Source organism: Tasmannia lanceolata, unplaced genomic scaffold, assembly GCF_043159265.1.
Source record: "Tasmannia lanceolata isolate RefF3 unplaced genomic scaffold, GAP_Taslan_0.1 ptg000008l, whole genome shotgun sequence".
In the NCBI taxonomy this organism is placed as follows: domain Eukaryota; kingdom Viridiplantae; phylum Streptophyta; class Magnoliopsida; order Canellales; family Winteraceae; genus Tasmannia; species Tasmannia lanceolata.
The window spans coordinates 24,396,878-24,418,430 of record NW_027518685.1 but is presented as its reverse complement, the minus strand read 5'-3'; the positions used below and the strand labels follow the sequence as shown (position 1 = coordinate 24,418,430).

Here is a 21,553-nt window from a genome sequence, read left to right as displayed (position 1 = left end):
CTTCCGGGAGTTTTCTTCAGTTCTGGAGTTTTAGAGCTTCAGGAGGCAGTTTTTGGTAGTTTCCAATGAATCACTCAGCTTGAAGGTTCAAGAGGTTGTTGTTTAGGAAAACCACGGTTATTTGCAATTTCAACAAGGTATAGGTGAGAGTTTCAAATGGTTGCTAGGAAAGATGTAAAGAAGGCAATCTGAATAGAGGAAAGGAATGCTTAGATTCTACTGTAAATTTTGGTTTTTGGTTACCTTTGAATTGGTCTCGGGTATGCCCGTGCCAATTCACCTTAATATTTTGTATTGCAGGCTGGGACTGCTGGTCCCGATTGCTATCTGAATATTAATGAATTGTGTCACTTTAAAAAAAAAAAAATTTACTTGTGCAAGAGGTAATATGAACTTGTTGCTTTGTTCTGCAGGCTTCTCAGGGTGGATATGGTGTTGATTATGTCACACCAGGAACACCAGCTGGGTTCCCAGGGAGCTTCCTAAACCAAAATTCTCAGGGTGGATATTCCCATTTGGGTACTGGAAATGATTTTATATCTCAGGTCTGTTCAAACTGTAAACTTATCTGTTTTCCATGCCGTTCTTGCTTCAATTTCTACCTGTGCTTTTTCATATCCATTTGCTGTTTTTTTTTTTTTATTACTTTTACTTAGGATTACATGCCTCATGGACCACAAGGTCTGTTTACTCAAGTTGGATTCAGTGACCCGTCGCAAGATGACTCTTCACAGAGCCACTTTGGTGTGGCTGGACCCGGTCCCCTTCAATCACAGGTATAATGTATTAACATCTGTTTTTATTTAGCTTTCTACTTTGGAAACATTTGAGCCTAAGTTTCTTATACTTCTACAGGGCTTGATGAATCCCCTTTACTCCCAGCCCTTCACACAGTATAACACTCAGCCACTGAATATGCATGCTCCTCAGCAACAGGGACAAAGTTCCCAAAACCAGAGACCACACTACAGCGGCTGAGCCAATATGGGCCGTGACCGTGATGGGTTATACTTCTATGCATCCACCAACTTGGTTGTAGTCACACGTGTGCCATTCTGCAATGTCGTGCAGATGAGATCGCCGTTTTGAATTCATTTGCTTCTCGCTATAATGTTAAAGGGTGGATATTAGATGATTGGAGACGGCATATATCAATGAGTGTTTTCACGGATGGCAACAACCAGGGTGGAGAAAGGATAATCCCAACCCCGGTTATCTGCATCATGAGGTTTTCTGTTGTTGCTGAGAGAAGCCATTTGGAAAAGGGAGCATTCTGTACATAAATTGAAGGGTCTGGCTCTGTTAGTGGCACACGTAAAAAGACGACAGACCTACGTTTGCTGTTATATCTATAGATATATACGTGGGAACGGTGTGTTTCTACTTGACAAAAGCCGGAGCCAGAGCTGCCTCACAACCAAACCACATCTACGGGTGAAGGATTTGTACAGCGGCGCTCCCTTATGAATGATCTGCTATTGATTTGACTCGCTTATGAATGTGTTGGAATGAATAGATGATATTGGGGCAGTTACTGTTCCTGCTCCAAATAGAGCTTTCCTTGCTGCATATATATACATATATATGATTTGAACTTTACATGACATTGTTTTGCTTTCCCTTCATTTTCGTTCTACTTGGGTTACATTACAATTATAGAATCTTTTTACTGTAATGCAAATATATGCATGTTGAAAGCATTTCAACTTGTAGAATGAACTTGGATAGATATTTTTCAACACTGGCTATTTCATTTTCATTGAGGACGACCACTCTGTGGCAGCATATGGGCCTACCTCCGCGTGCACACTGAGATGATGCTTCAGTCTGGAAATCTAGTCTTGTCGGCCATCTCATGTTTGGCTCTTCGCGGTTGATCCTATTCATCAGTTGATCCTAACCGCTTGATCAAGAGTGATGGAAAAGGTCTTTGTGCCTTGATCTTGTGGATAGGATCTCCATTTGGTTTGGGATGTAAACCCTCTTGATTGTGTAGTGATTTTCTCAGCATATCATCAAACACCTTCCATTCATACAAACTATATTGTCTTGCTTGTTGAACACATAAAACTATGGCAGGAAGAACGCCAAGTTTTTAGGATTTATGGAAGGGTAGACTCTTTTGTTTTTGGGGCTTTCACTCTCTTTCGAGTTAGGAGGTTTAGCTGGGTTCAGATTTGGCTAAGGTAATTCTTGCACTTAATTGAATCCTAGACTGGGTTCGGATTTGATCTGTTGAAGAAGAAAATCTTGTAAAGAAGAGAGCATGTTAGATGTTTCCAACTTAAGTTTGAAGAAGGAATATATTAAGATCCTGAGTGATTTTATCAATTCTTAGTTATTTTATCAAATGGGTGCAATTGAACGGTTAAAGAGAATTTGGATAATAAAATTTACAAAAAGAAAGAGGATTTAGAAAATAAAAATTATTCTAATTAAGATGTAAATCAAAGGGTTGCTAATTCAGATGCTAATAAAAATTGGGGGAACAAGGGTTACCAACAAAGAAAGCAAGCATATCTTGGCTTCCATGTTTCTATGAGCCTCCCTACATCATTTCTTTTAAAATTAGAAAGATCTACTTAAGCCCACAAATTTAAATTTGAATTTGAATGGAAATTCAAAGTTAATAAAACCCTCCATTTAGGATCTTTCCTGGAATTATAGAAATTTTAACAACCCTAATGAAATTTTATAAATGTTTGAAACTTCTTTCCCCAACCAGCCCTGTGTTTCCTCACGAAAACACCCCTCTATTTTTTAATTGGGTTTTGCTTTGGAAAAGAAATTTCACACATCTTTTGATAGAAAAACGAAAAAACATTTGTAGAAGTCTCAAACAACTGAAAAATGATTGCAAAATTTCTTTTCCAAAGCACCTTAAGTTTTTGGGCAAATTTCTTTATATTTGTGAAACCTCAAGTTTTTGGGCAAAGAACTTGAGAAGGAAAAAGAAAGTGTAATCTCATTAAATTTAGTGGATTACTCTCGGATTTGTCCCGTAGTTTTTTCCCTTCACACTGAAGGGTTTTCCATGTAAATCTGGTGTTGTGGATCGGCTTGGGATTGCTTCTTATTATTGTTCTTGCTTTCCGATTTCGTTTTACTTTATTTGTGGTGTGGTCATACCAATGGACTCGATCACATCAATGTCTCACATGGGGCTCAAAATGTGAACGGAAAGGGCGTAACAAATAATCTTTTTTTTTTTTACCATTAAAAAAGGGAAATGATAAATGCGCCCCTTTTCATCGCTTGGGACCCGGCTGCATTGTACGTGGCAATGAGGTCCGTTCATTCCTGGGTAGAAAACCTTGAGGTTAGAGATGAAAACGTTTGCCAAAACTATGATGTTTTCTCCTTAGAATAGCACTGTTGTAATCTCCTCTTCATCTTCTTTAAGACGCTTCAAACCGCAATAGATTTGGCTTCCGAACTAATCCAAACCCCAGTCATGAAGAAAAAACCCAAACAAAGAGAAACCCACCCCCCTCTCTCTCTCTCTCACACACACAGACATACACACGATTTTACGTTTTTCACATTCCACCAACTGAATGGTTAGGATGATAATGGGTTTGTACAGATGAGTTGTAAGGCTCACCATGGCTCATCCATGGTAATGATCAGAAAATCAGAACATGGAAACTACAGCCATTGTGCTTTGCTTCACTCTTCCTTCCTAGTTTGGTTTGAAATTGTCACTTCATTAGGGGCTGCTCTTTACCGGGATAAAAATCCTTGTATAAGCATTTCCTGGATATGCATAGTGAGTCCCAACTCCGATTAATATCACTCAATTCTGACATCTAATAATCTGCTAAAAACTACATACAGTAGGCAGCTCACATTTAGGACGAAAATTACATTATTTGATGGGAAAAGAGAGTGTACTCGGTCAAGTAGATAAGCTGCTTACATTTTTTGGGTGATCCAAACCATTCATTTGAAAAGCCCTTACCTACAAAGGGTGTCCACAAAAAATCAGGTCCATAGGATCATCCTAACCCATCCAACAGTGGAGGGGAAATGGGCAGATTTGTGGACAAACTATGTCTCCATTTTTCCCCAAGTTAAAAAGAAAGCCAAGATTCATACCAGATAACCTTGCAGAAGCTATTCATTAGTGCAAGCTGTGTTTCCTCCTCACTTGTCAGCAAAAAACTTGGTACCTCACTTTCAAGGCATCTAAGGTCACTCTGTGTCTCTTCCTACATATTGACCCAGAGTATTTGCTCATCACCCATAGCTCCATCCAATGACGTGTGATGTAAAGTAATGAAAGAGTTCCTCCGCAATCCGCAAGTAGTTTGCGAACACGATAATCCTCGTTAAATTTAGGTTGATGTTGTAGCAATGGAATCATCCTATATGTCTCACAATTAATATCAAAAGCAAAAATAAAATTACTGTCGGTAAGCCAATGAAATGTCTCATTGATCAAAACACCAGGAGCCTGAAATATCCAAGATAAAGTTATGTCCACTGATGGAGGAAATATTATGTCCACCCATGGCTTCCATACCCAATTCAACGAATTGAAAATCTGGTAATGCATATATGAAAATTGAACTATCTTATAACTCAAAGGATTGGAAGACTGAACAAACATTACGAATCTCGCTTCACAGGCTCGAGCCCCTGGAGTCGGAATTTTTATCCATTGTTGTGTTGTGGGCTTGCACACATAATAATGTCGGTCATTACTACAGAATACTAACCCATGGGATGATGAAGCTTCGATCTTAACATTTTCTGGTAGGAAATCGAGAGAGGGCTCGGGAATTGTGGGTGAGTGATCAATTGAGATGAAATTTGTACCATATGCAGATTGCCATCTTTCTTGAATGAAAAATCCAGAAACGATTTGAGTTCTCTGACCACGGTAGGAGATGAAATTGGAATCATATGCGAGTCTTCTCCATCCTTTGCACACCCATCTGCATCACCGAAGAGATTCTAACAAAACCCACGTCAAAATCTCAATAATGACATCCGAGCATAGAAATCTCGGCTTCTTTTGATCATCACCCCGTCGGATTACTATCATCATCCATTGTATTACCAGCCACCATTGGATCAAGATGCTCGATCTTGATGTTATTAATGTTATGAAATTGTGTACTTCTCAAAGAAGGAAACCTAAAGGATGAAACAATGACACTTCACAATACGGTAAGAGTATTAGTTAGTGGAAATCAAAAGATATTGAAAGCTAATTAACAAAAACAAAACAAATGGATGAAGCAATGATATGTGTTTCACACTTGGGGGTCATGGTCATGTAATTCCAAAAATAAAAATAAAGAAGATAGAATCCTAACGCAAGAAATTCGTAGTGGACTATTTTTTTACATGTAAAGTTAAGAAGATAGAATCCTCTACTAAACTATCATAATTGCAATCTTCTTAAAAATTAAAACGATAAAAACTGAACTATTTCCACCGATATCATGTTGAACTGCTATGCTATGGATAATTCACCTTCTCTTGTTATTTTGTTTCCTATGGTCTATTAGTTTATGTTGGTGTCAAGCACATAACCAAGGAGATAAATATTTGGTAAAGAATTTGAGAACAACTTGTCAAGATGCATGGCTACTATCGAGTTTATAAATTTAATTTTAAAATTAGAGTTCAGAATAAAACAAAGGAGTAAAGTAGGCCATCAAATAAAAAAATCCCTTGCAATTAATATTCATTTAGACATAGGTATGCACATTGACATCCTACCTCATCTAGATAAATAAAATAGATTTGAGGCGAGAAGTCTTTTAAACTCTATCCTTGATCCTTTAAACCATAGGCCAGAGACTCATATATGTGTATTTTTAGGTTTTAGTGATAGTAAGAACTCCTATACAATACCATTAAAGAAATAAAGAAACCTGTGCGCGATGATTTTGTAATGATATAAAGCTTGTTTATTTTTTTCCTTTGATGAATAATGTGTCCTCACTAGCAACAGTTTAGAAAAAAGGTCAAAAGAGGATGGGTAAAAGAAATTAACTGACCTAGGAGGAAATTTTGGAAATTTTTGGATTTTTCTGCTTTGCCTTCGCATTGCTAGAGCTCTCTGCATCCTTCCGTGGGAGAAACCTGAGGAAATTTGAAAGCTAATTTAAAACCATGAGAAAAATATTTACAGACAATGAAACAAGGGAACATATAATTGCAGCCACAACTAGGATCAACAGATTTTGTGTCACTAATGCATTGACTAATTTTAACAAAAAATCCACAAATCAGATCAACAGATTTAGTGTCACTAACGCATTGTAGAACATATTAATGCGATTTATGTACAATTCTAAAACAAATTTTTATAGTGAAATCAAGCTAAAATATTACAACAAAAGAAACCTATAAAAACCTCCAAGAGCATTACTAATAATAATAACATTTCATGGCAAAACTTAAAAAATACACGAATGGACATTACGACAATAGCTTGCAAGGCCACACAACACATTAAAGTTGCCCCAGGCAATTGTATACCAACCAAAATTTCAAAAAATCAAACACTATACGATGAACAAATCTAAGTATAAGAAAAGATCTAAGCAAAAAAAAAAAAAAATGAAAAATCAACCCCAATAAGAAGGAAATTATTAAAAATCATAACGCACATGCCATTCTTCCCTTCACAACATTTGTCCCTCTTCTCCTTCTCATAATGCATACAAGCTTCTAATTGAAAAAGAAGAAGAAGAGGAAACAAATGAGAAAGATAAAAGTTTCTGAATGGAACAGGCACATAGATAAACGAGATCCACCGTGATTGCCACCCTGTTGACTGACATCTCCAGCAATTAAAGGTCCAGAGAAGAGTACAAGAGCAGAGGTTAGGATTTTCCCCTCCGGGCAAGAAAGGATAAACAAAATAAAATCAAAGGGGGTAAGAGTTGTGTAAATTTTACACACTGTTCATATCTTATAACTAAGCCAATCAACCCATGAAAATCAAAGAAAACAACAAAACAAACTCCAAACTCCTTACGGCACTAGAATCTATGCAAATCTAACGATAAATCTGACAAAAATAATAACTGCTTGTATCCATTAGTAAATCAATCAAATCAAGAGAATTGGAGATAATGGAGAAACACAAGCCATTTGTGGTAGTTAAATGGAGTCTTTTCAACTGTTTTCCCATCATCGCTTGGATCTCACAAGGCCCATAAATGCAGCACACATTCGCCCCCCCTTATAACGTGAACAGTGGGCAACTTTTTTTTCGAAAGGTAACTTTATTAATCCAAATCAGAATTAAGAGGGGACAAGAAGGGCAAACAACCCAGTACATACGATATCTAAATACAGAATGTAATCTACCCATCACCCGTTACAGATCCCGAGACAATGATGCTCATCGATTCCAGAGTTACACCCTGTTTAGCCAATTCGTCAGCCTCCAAGTTCGCCATTCGCCTCCTGTGAACAGCGTCAAATCATATTAAAAGCGGGGTGAATGTGTACTGCAGGGGGGTGAAAATAGCATAGCCCGTTTTTTTTTTCTCTTCTTCTTGATTGTAACTGTGAGGCCTAGTAACACTGGCCCTGTAACCATAAATTGAAGCAACTGCAATTTTACATTGAGAGCAATCCGTTTTTTCAAGAAATAAACAATGGTTTATGTCTGAAAAGAATAGGCAGTGAGTTGGATTATAAATCAGCAAGCCTCCATAAAGCGCCCCAAAAGAAACTATTTTATGTATTGCTTTCTGAACCAAAGCATTCAAACCAGCTGCTGAACAAAACAGCAACCAAGCTGACAAGACAATTAAAACGAGCAGTTTCATAAGGTGCTTAGCAAAACAAATTTTAAAATGGATTCAAACCCATTTACGCATTACTAAAATCTAACCATCAGCTGATTCAATCAATGACTTACAAAAAAAGGAAAGCAATAGACAACCAGTAGCGGCCAAAACTAACATTTTTTTTTAGAAAGTTGACAAAAAATTTCATTAATACTGTTGAAGATAAATTGGGACTAGACGTCCCATCTTGCATTACACAGCAATGATAATGCCTGGCCAGGAGCATACTCCTGAGCCTGGGAAGCTAAAAAGTACGTGAATAAAAGGAAATATTCAGGGTCGCACCATTCTGCATCCTACTCTCTTCACTAACCTCGCACTTCCTCCCAAACAAAAGAAAACCCCTTTCAACTCCCTACGGAACTAACCTCCTCTATTAGTATTTTGAAGAAACAAAACACTATAACATCATGATCAAGATTCTTACATAACAGAGTACTTGCCTGGCTGAGTCCCACCCGGAAGTGACGATGATGGGGCTGAGTAGTCTTCCAGCACTCGTTTCACCTCGGCTTTTGCCTTCTTAACAGAAGACTCAGAGGGACCTTCGATAAACAGGTAAAGCTTGTGTTCTCCTGGACCTGGGATTTTAGTTGGCGGATAATACTGCCCCCTAGTAGTAATAGCAGCTCCTGTCCATTCCGAAATCGGACCCAAAGTCTCCTTGTGTGTTACCTTCCAACAAGCTTTCTGGGGGAAATCATTGATCTCCAATTCTGCTTCGTAATGTTCCGTCATGGCATTAGCTTGTATCTTTGCTAGATTATGCTGAAAATTCATTTTAGCGGCTAAGGCCCTAGCTGCGGCATCATTGGGTAGACTGGCCACGAGCAATAATGCACTGCTCTGTGACAGATCCCCTCTCGCCTTTCGAACTCCATCATCTTCAGAATCTGAATCGGACTTATCTTCCTCAAAACCATATTCTCTCACCTGAACTTTCTTTGCAGCTTTCCTAGCTTCTTCTTCTTCGTTGAACTTAAAACCACTCCCACCATAACCAGTCCCATGGGCATGCTCAGATCCCTGATGAACCTTTGCCATGAACCCATCGGCAAGTGCTTTCAGATCTTCAGGAACAACTTGCTCAGAAAGTTCTAAGGCTTTTACGAGATCTGGTGCATATCTTGCATTTTCCTCTGAGATGAATGTGATTGCGCAGCCTTTCGGCCAGCTCGACCAGTACGCCCGACTCGGTGAACATAGTCTTCATAATGGTTTGGGACATTGTAATTCACCACCAGTTCGAGCTCCTTCACATCTAATCCTCTTGCAGCCACGCTTGTTGCAACTAACAGATTGCAGACATTGCTCTTGAAATCGGAGATGGTCGATTAACGGTCTGTCTGATCCTTAGCCCCATGAAGCGAAAGGCAAGGGTAGCCATGCGCGAGTAAGTCCTTGAACAAAGAATCACATTTCTCTTGTGAGTGAACAAAAATCAGCATCTTTCCTTTCTCACCACTCTCCGAGGAGGTCTGACAGCCTCAAAAACCTTTCGCTTTCTTGTCTCACCTCAACCAACTGCATAATATCCTTGTTCGCAACCCTCCTTCCCCCAACCTGGATTTCCACAGGCTTGTTCAACACCTTACGAGCTAGTATCTCAACTTGACGAGGAAAAGTGGCAGAGAATAGTACAATCTGTCGATCCGGTCGAGTATTTTGAACTATCCTAGTGATCTGAGGTTCAAAACCCATGTCAAACATTCGATCAGCTTCATCCATTACCAAGTAAGTAACTCTACGAAGATATTTAATCTTCCCACCATTGGTACATAATATGTCTATCATCCTACCGGGCGTACATACAACAATCTCAGTGCCTCTCTTCAAATGACTAATCTGTTGGGCAACACCAGAGCCTCCATACACGGGCACGCAGCTTATACCCATAACCTTGGAAAACTTCCTGATATCACTATGAATCTGCTGGACAAGCTCTCTTGTAGGAGCCATTATAAGTCCAATAGGCCCATCTCCAGCCACCACCGGAGGCTGGTCTTTGATATGCCTCAACATTGGCAATACAAAAGCTAAAGTTTTACCCGAGCCTGTTTTAGCTATACCTATGCAGTCTCGACCACTCATAATTATCGGCAGTGCTTGAGTTTGAATAGGCATTGGCCTTTCATAATTAAGCTTTTTTATAGTATCCAAAATCTTAGTCGGCAATCCAGTTTGATTCCATGTTTTAACAGGCTTAGGAAAATCCTTCCCATGTAACTTTAGTTCAAGTTGTTTCCTACAAGCGGCTACCTCCTCAGATGTCATCCTTGTGATCTCCTTCCCTTGAATATAGAAATCTTTCCGGAATGGAGGGTACTGGATTTTCAAATGATCAACGATTGACAGCTTTTCAGCTTCAGATTTCTTCACCCTTTTCATGAATTCATCATCGTCTTCATCTTCAAGTGGAGTTTCATCATAATCCGAACCAGAATCCTCACCAGGAATTATTCTTCCATCATTGCCTTGGTACCCTTTCTGGGTTGAGCACCATTACTATATCTATCTTTTGTATCCTTCTTCTCGGGTTGTAACTTTTGAATTACAGACACGGAAGAAGTGTGTGTGCTATTGAGTTTTTCAAGTTTAGGCAATACCATGGAGTTCAAAAAGCATCTAAGGCGTCAATTTCGTCCTCAACATTTTCATTATGTGTAGTCGGTATAGCAGTCCCGTTCTCAGAATCTATCACCATGGCATCTCCATCTTCATCGTCTGATTCTTTTTCTAAGGTCCAATTCTTGGGTTCCTCAGCATTCGCTTCACCCAATTTTTCCCTCTCATGTTCCTCCTTTTTCCTCCTCAACTTCTTCATTCCTCTTCTTGCCCCTCTCCCTCTCACCATCATCGTTTCTCTTTGAATCCTCCTTCTTCTCTACATCATCTCTCCTACATTTCTGCTTCCCTTCATCCATCCCAACAACAATTCACAGAAAAGCTAAGAAAACAAAAACAAAAGGAAAGCCTGGCTTATTTTTTGTAGGAGAACCGATCGAGAAGTGGAGATTGATTGCCTCACAGATCAAATTTTACTCACTTCCTTTTTATTAAGAATCGGCATTGCCTGCTATCCTATTTCCTCTTGCTTTCTTATCCCCGACCAATTTGGATTCTTACAAATCTCTCTCCGGTAAGTCTCTGCATTGCCTTTCCTATTTCCTCTTGGTTTTCTCATTCCCGAGCGACCCATTTGGATTGTTACAACTTACAAACCGCTCTCCCGTAAATCTCTCTTTCCTTAAACTAATTTAATGTTAATTTAAATTACCCATTATACCCTTCATTATATTACCCAATCCCTATTAAATCCTTTTTGAAAAAAATAATGGACTAAACCGGCTCACACTCTCTATAAAATGGATCATAATGGAAGTCTTTTGCTTGTTTTTTCATTAAAAAGTGATTGTATTTCCGACTTTTCAGGAAAGGAGAACAGAATGGGGTGGAAATATCATTTGCCTATGAAAAAAAATTAAATTTTTTTATAAATGGAGATGCGGGGTATCGATCCCCGTACCTCTCGCATGCTAAGCGAGCGCTCTACCATCTGAGCTACATCCCCTTTGATGTTGAGCCATAGCAAAGATTTAAATTTGGAATTTAAATCCATTCATGGCTGTACCTAATCACCGAAAAATCAACATTACACCTATATTTTGAAGGGTTGAGATTAGTCTTACTAAAAACACAATTTTAAATCCCAACCCTTCACAAAAAAGTGAAAAGCTGATTTCACAAGGATGCCCTTGGTTGTGGCAGGGGTGAAACAATCTCCATTTATCCTCAAAATTGGCAAACATTTCCTGCAGGATTGACGGTTAGATCATCCGATCAAGGTGATCTCATGGCCATTGAGCCCGCTCGTGTCACGTGTTATTTTGTAGGGTTTTGCCAAGAAAAGATAAAAACAATGATTTTTAGCTCTTTTTCTCACACACACACACACACACACTCTCTCTCTCTCTCACTCTCTCTGCAGTCTGCACAAGCAAAACAGTAAAGAAAAAAGATGCATGCAATAGCTGCTGCCTTTTCACCTTGCCTGCAATGGAGAAAATCTGAGGTCTGTTTCTCTCTCTGTATTGAATTCCATTTTTTTTTTTTTCACAATAAGAAGATGATTAGAGCTAGAATCAACTTCACTTCTTTGATTACTCAAAACCCAATACCCAAAACCCAATTTTTGCTCCATTAACACAATACCCATCAGAGAACCAAGCAATCATAATGCCCAAGAACTACCAGAACTAGCCATATATAGATGAAGCATTAGAGAAGACATTTTTTTGTTGATGATGAATCCGTCTACGCTTTCTACTTGAACTAAAACATAGAATCCCCCAAAAGAGTAATTTGTGTAGACTACAGTAAAGAATCCCCAAAAGGAGTTGATATTTTTAGACTACAGTTTCATGTATCTTTACTCTTTAGCTGCCATTCCCACTTCAGAATCTTTCAATTCATGGAATTGTCAGACCCTAAGGCCCTGTTTGGATTGCAAGAAAAACATTTGACTGAAAAAAAAATTCTTGGGAATTTTTTTTCTTGCCATAATTTGGAGGGAAATGATATGATTTTGATTAATTTAGAGGGATACCATCATAAATTAAAGGTCCCTCATAACTAAAAATTGAATAAAACTGGTTCAAGTTATCTTTTTTGTGTGTAAAAAAGTACGAAATTTTAGAAATAATTTTCTTTCCGAACTTTTCCCGACAATTCCTGCAATCCAAACAGGGACTAAATGGCCTTCCTTTTTTTCCCTCTCTCTTCACTTCTGCTCCTGCACTGATTTTGCTTCCTATTTATATGAGTTTTCAGAGTGCACCTCATGGGTTCTCTTATTTATTTATTTATTTATTTATTTTTGTTTAGGATACTTGTGCCGATAGTACCTCGTATCTGGAGGACGAGATGTGGTAGCCAAACCTTGTTGTGAAATGTTTCCTGTTTGAACTCTGAACTAAGGCTCTGTTTGGATTGCAGAAATTTTCTGGAAAAGTTAAACATATTTTTAAAACTTAGGGGCCGTTTAGATACACGGATTTTAGAATCCAGGTTTTTAGTTTGAAAAGAGTGTAAAAGAGGGTTCATGATCAAGCTGTTGTATGCTGTCTTGACAGTGTTTCTTGGATTTTAAGTGAGAAATTCAGGTTTTAAAACTCTCTTGCATCCTAAGATTTCTAAAACCCAAAAATATAGGAGGATATGCTACTCTCTTGCTGACGGGAAGAAGGGTGAGAAGTCAAAAACGACGGCTGGTCCGCTTCTTCTCTTGTCTCTTAGCTACAATTTTGAAGAAATCTCGGATTCTAAAATCCTCGTATCCAAACAGCCCCTTAGTACTTTCTTACCCACGAAAAAATGATAACTTGAACCAACCCTATTCAATTTTAATTTGGAGGGACCTTTAATTTACTACTTCCTTACCCACGAAAAAAGGATAACTTGAAACAATCCTATTCAATTTTAATTTGGAGGGACCTTTAATTTATGATGATATTCCTCTAAATTAACTATAATCATATCCTTTCCCCATAAATTATGGGAAGAAATAAATTTCCAAGAAAAAGAAATCCGTCAGAAATGTTTTTCTTGCAATCCAAACAGGGCCGAAGGGGAAGTTTTATCCTCTTTACTAAGAAGTAGGAACCCAAGTATTTAATATTGTTCGATACTGACTCCTAGTGCCTGATGTGCACAAGCTTCTCAGTCAGACTATACAAAAAAAAATGAGTATGTTTTGTTTAATGATTTGATTGTTCTTTCAATAGATGGATTGATTGTCAAACCCAATGCTTGTTTCAGATGATACGGGTTGATACATATCGACTTTTAGAGTGTCATATGTATCTGGTTTCCGAGTCTTAATCCTTGTGTGAACTGGTTTGTAATGTGTAATCTGAAGCTGGTTGCCCATTTTCATATTTAGGTGACTTCATTTTTTTCGAATGATACAGTTCCTTCCATTTCATAAGACAGCTGTGAGGCCAGCCATGCTTAGGGGTGCAACTTGGGCGGGCTCAACCCGAACCCGTCGGGTTCAACCTGGGAAAGAGTCGGGTTGGGTTGAGTTCGGGTCGGGGTCGAGGTCGGGTTGAGTTTTCTCAACCCGGGTTGAGTTCGGGTCGGGTTTGGGTTGAGGGCTTGGACAACCCGACATTTTTAATATTTTTTATATTTTATAAGCTTAAAATCTCGGGTTGGGTGGGGTCGGGTCGGGTTGGAACTCGAGTCAGGTCGGGTTCAGGTTGAGGCCAACCCGAACCCGACCCGACCGAGTTGCACCCTTAGCCATGCTGTATGACTCAGAATGTTGGGCCACCAAGAAGCAGCATGTGCATAAGATGAGTGTAGAGGAGATGTGAATGCTTAGATGGATGTGCGGCCACACAAGGTTAGATAGAATTACAAATGGAGACATTCGTAAAAAGGTGGTTTAGACATATCCAACGTAGGCCTTTGGATGCTCCAGTGAGAAGAGGCGACTCGTGCCAAGTTGATGGAGTAAAAAGAGGTAGGGGCAGACTGAAAACAACTTGGGTAGAAACAGTGAGGAAAGACTTGATAGCTAGGAACATAACAGAGAGCATGACCTTGGATAGGATAGAATGGAAGAAAATGATCCACATAGACGAACCCAACTGGAGCTAGGATTAGAGTCGCATAGATTCCTTTTACCTTCTTAATGAAATTTTTCCAAAGGATTCATTTAGCCAACCCCAACTAGTTTGGGAAAAAGGCTTTGTTGAGTTGAGTTGAGTATACAGTTCATTCCTCTTTCTTGGTTTTTTTAAGTATTTACTCCATTCGATTATTTATGTTGCAGAGGAAATGTTCGCAGAGGAAACGTCACAGTTTTATTACTGCACAGTTTGAGTTGAAGCCACCTCCATACCCGTTGGTAAGATCTTATGCTTGATGAGCCTATAATTGCAAAATGCTTGATGAGCCTATAATTGCAAAATTCGTGGGTAACATATGTACTATGTCTATCGAATTCCTGAATTAATGGGTGATTTATTTTTCTTAGTTCCTCTAAAATCTCAGTGTGCCATCAAACACAGAATTCTTTGGAGCCACATATGAGCCGTCAAACACTAGAATATCATTGGGGAAAGCACCACAGAGGTTATGTGGAGAATCTAAACAGGCAGATAGTAGGAACTGAGTTGGATGGAATGGAAATAGAAGATATTATAATCACTTCATACAACAAGGGGGATACTCTTCCAGCTTTCAACAACGCTGCACAGGTAGAATGGGCCTAACAATTTTCTTTCCTACATAAACTTTTAAATAAGTCTTTTTTTTTTTTTTGGAAAAGGAACTTTTAAGTAAGTCTTGTCTAGAATTTTCACTTGGACGAGTCATTAATCCTAGTGGAGTTTCCTGGAGAACTCCTACATGGACAAAATCAAGAATATAAGGAAAAAGGAAAATTATAGGCATGGCTTTATGGGCATTTTCAATTTCTATGAAGTTTTTCAACATATCCGTATTACATTTATTGAATAAATTTATGCCCCCTGGTCCTAGAATCTAAAGATGCCCATTAAGATCATTTGGTTTACATGGGTTCTTCCAGAGAAAGTGATGATGGCCATAGGTATGCTCTGCATTTCACATTGCTATGTTTGCCTTCCAAAAATAATCAAATTGTTGGGGTTTGGATAAATTAGTAAGTCTGCCAAACATCTGCTGAATCAATTGATTAGGTTGATTTGGGATGTATCAGACCATTCAATGGTCTGAATTGATCCATAATTAGATTCCTGCAATGCTTCTTTAGTTGGTATTCCTTGTTTACTCCATATTGCAAGTGGATAACTTTCATCTTTTGGTCATTTGCAGATCTGGAATCATGATTTTTTCTGGCAGTCCATGAAACCAGGCGGAGGAGGAAGGCCATCTGGTGATCTTCTACAATTGATTGATAGAGATTTTGGTTCGTATGAGGCATTCTTGAGAGAGTTCAAGTTAACTGCAACTACACAGTTTGGTTCTGGTTGGACTTGGCTTGTGTGTGAGTGAAGTCATTGTCTTCTAAAGTTTCTTCTTAGTGACGGGCTCTTTTCATGTGTCCCATTTGTTAAACTTCAATTTCCACAGTAGAAACAGACTTAATTTTGTTTTGCTTTACTCCAGTTAAGGCAAATAGACTTGATGTGGGAAATGCTGTGAATCCTCGCCCATCAGAAAAGGACAACAAATTGGTAGTGGTGAGGAGCCCCAATGCAGTGAATCCCCTGGTTTGGGATTACTCGGTGAGTATATCGTTCTCCACATTCTTCTTCAATTCTGGATACACATCTTATGAATAAAATGGAATATTTGCTCATCTTTCACTCGTATATATTTCATAAGCTTCACATTCATTCTATGTGTGCTGTTGCATGTTTGTCCTGTCGTTCACTGTTTATCATATTCATGACCTTTTTTTTTAAATGGGATCATATTCATGACCTTGGATTGCACAATCAATTTGTTGTTCAATTTCTTTTATCCTAGGTTGCTTAAAAAAACAACTTTAATCCTAGTTGAGGCTTGATTAGAACTTCTTTATGAATTCTGTTTATTAGCCCTGAACATGGGAAGCGTGGTGTTGCAACAATTAATAGTGAAACATCACAACATATGCCTCTTACAAACACACAGAAATGTGGAAAATAGTTATCATAGAGACTGTTTCAAAAGTACAGGCTTTCTGTAATTATATGGGTGAAATTGCTGCAGAAGTTTGTAACGTATACATATGAACAGGTATATTTTACTGAGTTCATTTAGTAAATAGTTACCTTTCAGTCGCAGCTTGCCAAGGGTGTTTGAACTGAGAAGTTAGGGCCTCATGTGAATCTCAGTTCTGGGTTATTGGGCTTTGAAAACTAGCTTCATTTTGAATCAAGTCCCCAAATGACTGAACAGGCTTTAAACTTAGATACTTATAACTGATCAGTTTCCTTTCTTTAGACAACAGAATTCCTGTCTAAGACTAGTGCAGACTACGGACTATGCTGTTGAAACATCATACACAATGGGTAGCTCAAGAGTTTAAGCTAATGCATATTGTAACAGGGTTGAACTGGTCAGTTGACTGAGTTGTCTCATCTGGATCAACAGATATTCATGATTAATCATAATCTCCTGATTTTCTTCCCATATGAGTAGATGTTTCAAGAAACGTATTTGGGTGGTGTGGGAACTGACCATTCAAGTGACATTAAATCTTGGGTTTGGACCAACAACATGACTTATCGTTACTTACTAAAGAATGAAGGTTGATCAACCTCGACTCGTGCTTTGCGTTTCCGGCTACGCCATTTTATATCAATTTTTCTTTGGCAGTTTTTATCTTCTGGTTTGTTTACAGACTTGAGTTTAGTTTTTTTTTTTTTTTTTTCCGTATCTAGAGCTATTGAATGACTCTTGATATAGATTCCATCCTAGGCTGCATCACTATCCTGCACAAATTCAGAACAAGTGTTCCTTAATAGTTAACACCACCTTTCTGACCGAATAAATGACATCTAATATGTTATTATTTTCCTATTTGGTTTAGGAATAGGATCATTACAAAAGTGTAGGATGGGTTTGCATTTGAATTGAATCATGGGTGAGGTGAAGTTGATCCATCCCTCGTTAGTATGTTGCTAGTTCACTCCATTGTATTCTGGTGCCACACTTTGGATCATTTTTCATTACTCCTCTAAATCAATCATAACTTGAATTTACATTTACTATAGCCATAGGTTTAGCGTTATATGCACCCTAACAGCAATATTTCATATTAAAATTAATTAAAGTATATTGCAAATTTATGCATCCTGTTTTTCGAGGTATGGCAAGTTTTCCACTCAATACCCATGTTGAATCTTGCCATACCCTGCGGAGTATTTTTTCTACTTGCTAGGGCTCCATGACCTCACTACTTTTTTCTCTCTTGCTTTCTACTTCGATCTCCAATCTCGCTCCCAGAGTGTGCTTACTGATATCATGATTCCATCCTTCATATTTCATGATTGAAAATGCACACTTCTGTCAATCATTTTGTTCATTTGTAAGTTTCTGCTGTGTAGATTACTAGAACCTTTGCAACCATAATCTCTCCTACCATAGTTGCTACTTATTTTGCTCTTGCCTCTTCTATGGAACTGCAAGTTCTCTCCCAGACTGTGCTACAGTGCTGTCATTGTGCCCTCCCTTCCATTGATTATTTTGCGCATTTGTAATTTCCATGTGGAGATAAATATTATTGAAAAGCCAACATTATATGCTTTATATCACTAGAAACTGTAAATTTTCAATACATTTTCTAATTATATTTTAATCCTAATCCTTCTTAGGTGTTCCCATTTGTCTAATTTTAAAAACTGAACGTCCGTCAAAATGATTCTTTCCAAGGTGTGCTATCAATCTCACGACTCCATAATGTCCATCCTTCTATGTTCAATCCCATTTTGTTCATTTAACTTTTGACCGTTTGGACTTAAAATTGCTGTTGAAAATCCAACATACGATATTCACAATTGCTAGAAAATATAATTTTTCCAAATCTTTTTTTGTCCAAACCATTCCTAAGTGCTTCCAACCTTCCACTGTTCTCTTTTTTTCTATTTTTTTCTCTTTTGAAAACTGGTCATTCCTCGTCCTTCCTTTTGAAAATGCACCTCGAAGCTTAGTCCATGCCGGGGCTGCTCGTTCTGCTTTTCCACATTCCTTTTATCTTTCATTTGCTTCATTCGGAGCAAACCGTTCTCTAGTGTTATTCACAGTACATATATAAGATGGCCGATGCGGATTGGTAAAAGGTGTTGTATTTTGTTTCCTTCTCCAACCCAAAAATAAGAGATAACCTTTCTTCCATGGTATGAGCTTGTAAAATATAGTGGTCTTTCCTATATCTTTTCCTAATTACAGTATTGAAAAGTGTGTTGATCCAGCCAATATGCATTGCATGATGATTTTTTGTTTGTTTTTGTTTTGAAAGGTAACCAAAATTTATTAATAAGAAGATATGTACAAACAGGGGACAAGAGGTCCCCAAAAAAAGAAAATTACACCCCTATAAAAGAAGAAAGGGCCCGAGCTGCAGGGAGATTAACACCCTCCTTGGCTAAAGAATCTGCCAAGTCATTAGCCGATCTCCGCCTATCCTCGAATCGAGGATTGAACTCCCTTATGAGGTCACGGCTCTCATCAAGAACACTCTGCAGATGCCACGGACCTGATGAGCGCCCAGTAGCCCATGCAACCGCATTGCTGGAGTCACCTTCGATAATAATAGGCCCCACATAATTTTGGATAAGCCATTTCAGGCCAAACAACAGAGGCCGAGCCTCCGCTTCGTTTGCATCGCAAAGGCCACACAGACCAGAATATGACATGACCGAGTTTCCATAGGAATTTCTGATAATCCCTCCAATACCTGCTCTTCCCGGGTTCCCGAACGAACTGCCATCCAAATTCAGTTTATACCAACCCTCGGGAGGAGGCTCCCATCTAGGTAAGATACAATTGGCCTTCCTTCTTTCGGATGCGACCGTACCCCAATGGCGCAAAGTCATCTCCATAGAGTATGGGATACCTGCTTTAGTGCGGCACCAAGAAATTAATGAGATGCAGATATTCAGGAGTAAATGCATCGGAGATTTGCTCTTATTCTGAAAAATACGATGATTGTGTTCAGCCCATAGGTGCCATATAACTGAGAAAGGAAAAGCCCTCCACATAGATTGGCCCAAACACCCGTCAAAGGCGCCTTTCCAGTTTAATAAAATCTTAGAGATGTTGTCCTGCAGTACCCAATCAAAACCGAACGCCTTAAACATGGCCATCCAAATCCGGTGCGCAAACGAACAAGTGACAAATAGATGGTTCAAGGATTCCTCGCTGGAATGGCACATCACGCACCAGCTAGCAAGATACATTCCCCGACGTTCGAGTCGATCACAAGTGTTTAGACACATATGACCCACCGTCCAGGCAAAGACCGAAATTAGGGGCGTGGGAATTTTACACCAAATACGGGATTGGGGAGAAGCCAGTTCAGCAGACCCATTCAATTGACGGAAAAAGGAACGAACAAAGAAACCCCCTTGAGAATCAGGAGACCAAATCCATTCGTCGGGAAAAGACACGGATAAATACCTGTCAAATAACATGTTAGGAAGAGATTCCAAGCTTCCAATCTCATCGTCTTTCAATTCACGCTGGAGGCGGATGTCCCAGAATTGGATTCTGGTGCCTTCGTCCCTAATTAAGTAGTTGCAAATACGCGCATGAGGGTCAACCGCAAGCCGGAAGAGGTCCGTGTAAGCACCCTTAAGTAATCTATCCCCAGCCCACAGATCAACCCAAAATCTGACAAGATCTCCCGTTCCAACCTTAAATCGCACAAACAGTAGAAAGAGAGAACGAGAGCTACAAACAGATTTCCAAATCCTTGATCCGCACCCCGAACTAGGACCATTACAATCCCATTCTTCCCCCCATCCACATCAATATTTTACAATAGATAGATATTTCGAACTTCCATTGAACTCCGTGAATGATGCTTATATGATTAATAGATGTCATGGGTCTGTTGTGAAGGAAAAAAAAGATTTTTTTTTTCTTCGCTCTTATGTTCATATGGACTTATTTACTTGCTTATATCATATCATTCAGAGAAAGCTCATCTACAATTGTTGAACTGTTGCAGCCACTTCTCACTTTGGACGTTTGGGAGGTATTTATTCTTCTCTCTGACCAGTCAAGCATTCTTCATTTTATGAAATTTACAGAAAATATTGCAGCAATGGTTACCAATTGATAACTAATGTCAGTCTTAAATTTCATTTGGCTACACAGCATGCATACTACCTTGACTACGAGGTGAGTTTCACTGATTGCCGTATGACACACAGGTAGTTAGCTTCCTTACAAAAAGTCATCGACATTTAACGAATTGTTCTTCTTTCATGCAGAACCAGAGAGCTGATTACGTGTCAACCTTCATGGATAACCTTGTCTCATGGGAAGTAGTTAGCTCTAGACTCGAAATGGCAAGGGCTCGAGCAGCTGAGAGGGCAAGAGAAGATGAGATGAAAAGAAAGGAAGATGAGGAAGAAACGGGAGACGATAAAGCAGTGGAGATGTACTTGGATAGCGATATTGATGAGTCGGAGGTTGAGTGAGGGTCTATCTGATCACATAATAGAGTGTAAATCGAGGTTAGTGCAATGGGGTCGACGGAGAGTTCTCTACCATTTTTGCCATTTTCGTTCAAGTTTTGTTTACCCTCCTAATCCAATCCAAGTTTCTGGGTTTTAGAATGTGAGATTTGGGGAAACTGTATCTGCAGGTGCTAACCATGAGATCTTTGTGCAGGCGATGTGTATCTTGTAACATTACCATATGACCCTGTAAAACTAGTAATTTTATGACCTCAGAGGCATCTGAGGTCAGTATAAATGAACTGTGTATTGCTTTCATTCAGAGTGGTAAGGTTGATCTGAAACTTTTTAATGGCAAGAGCTCTTTTTGGTAGAAAGAATTTCGGTGACAGATGAAATGTGACTATTTAAGCAAGCAGAGAATTCAGTATGGTTTAGAATGTTGAGTGTACAACTCATTAATTCAAGGAAATATTAGAAAAAAGAGTAATTTCATACAATGCTTGGCCTCAGTGAAATGGAGCAACATTCTGTCCCATTACCATATTATTGCGGGACCCATTATTT

The 21,553-nt window shown here is 38.9% G+C and overlaps 2 protein-coding genes, 1 non-coding gene and 1 pseudogene across 7 annotated transcripts in view; 2 read left to right on the top strand and 2 right to left on the bottom strand.

Moving 5' to 3' along the window:
• Window positions 1–1,708, top strand: part of LOC143884923 (regulator of nonsense transcripts 1 homolog) — a 33,727-nt gene extending 32,019 nt beyond the window's left edge. Inside the window, exons 27-29 of the mRNA XM_077388785.1 lie at window positions 414–545; window positions 657–776; window positions 856–1,708. Of these exons, the coding sequence (XP_077244900.1) occupies window positions 414–545; window positions 657–776; window positions 856–978 (375 nt within the window). The 3' untranslated portion in view covers window positions 979–1,708. The remainder of the gene's footprint in view (window positions 1–413; window positions 546–656; window positions 777–855) is intronic.
• A 6,538-nt stretch (window positions 1,709–8,246) lies between these two features.
• Window positions 8,247–10,731, bottom strand: LOC143883466 (DEAD-box ATP-dependent RNA helicase 42-like; annotated as a pseudogene).
• Window positions 10,732–11,321: 590 nt separating this feature from the next.
• Window positions 11,322–11,394, bottom strand: TRNAA-AGC (transfer RNA alanine (anticodon AGC)). Its single transcript has one exon. It is a non-coding gene; the product is annotated as a tRNA-Ala (tRNA).
• Window positions 11,395–11,735: 341 nt separating this feature from the next.
• FSD2 (Fe superoxide dismutase 2) lies at window positions 11,736–21,344 on the top strand. 5 transcript variants are annotated; one of them, XM_077388781.1, is made up of 9 exons: window positions 11,736–11,895; window positions 14,662–14,736; window positions 14,900–15,088; window positions 15,687–15,858; window positions 15,981–16,099; window positions 20,533–20,559; window positions 20,682–20,705; window positions 20,798–21,043; window positions 21,201–21,344. In XM_077388781.1, the coding sequence occupies exons 1-8, from the start codon at window positions 11,842–11,844 to the stop codon at window positions 21,005–21,007; spliced, it is 870 nt and encodes a 289-aa protein (XP_077244896.1). In that variant the 5' UTR covers window positions 11,736–11,841; the 3' UTR covers window positions 21,008–21,043; window positions 21,201–21,344. The 5 variants fall into 5 exon arrangements, with proteins under 5 accessions (XP_077244896.1, XP_077244895.1, XP_077244897.1 ...); XM_077388780.1 differs by having other exon boundaries at window positions 20,798–21,344; XM_077388782.1 differs by lacking the exon at window positions 20,682–20,705 and having other exon boundaries at window positions 20,798–21,344.
• Window positions 21,345–21,553: the final 209 nt, after the last annotated feature.

Coding starts and splice junctions, on each gene's coding strand:
- FSD2 (XM_077388781.1), top strand. CDS start 11,842: ATGCATGCAATAGCTGCTGCCTTTTCACCTTGCCTGCAATGGAGAAAA. Junction 11,896..14,661: donor TGCAATGGAGAAAATCTGAG/GTCTGTTTCTCT, acceptor TTTATGTTGCAG/AGGAAATGTTCGCAGAGGAA. Junction 20,560..20,681: donor TCACTTTGGACGTTTGGGAG/GTATTTATTCTT, acceptor TTGGCTACACAG/CATGCATACTACCTTGACTA.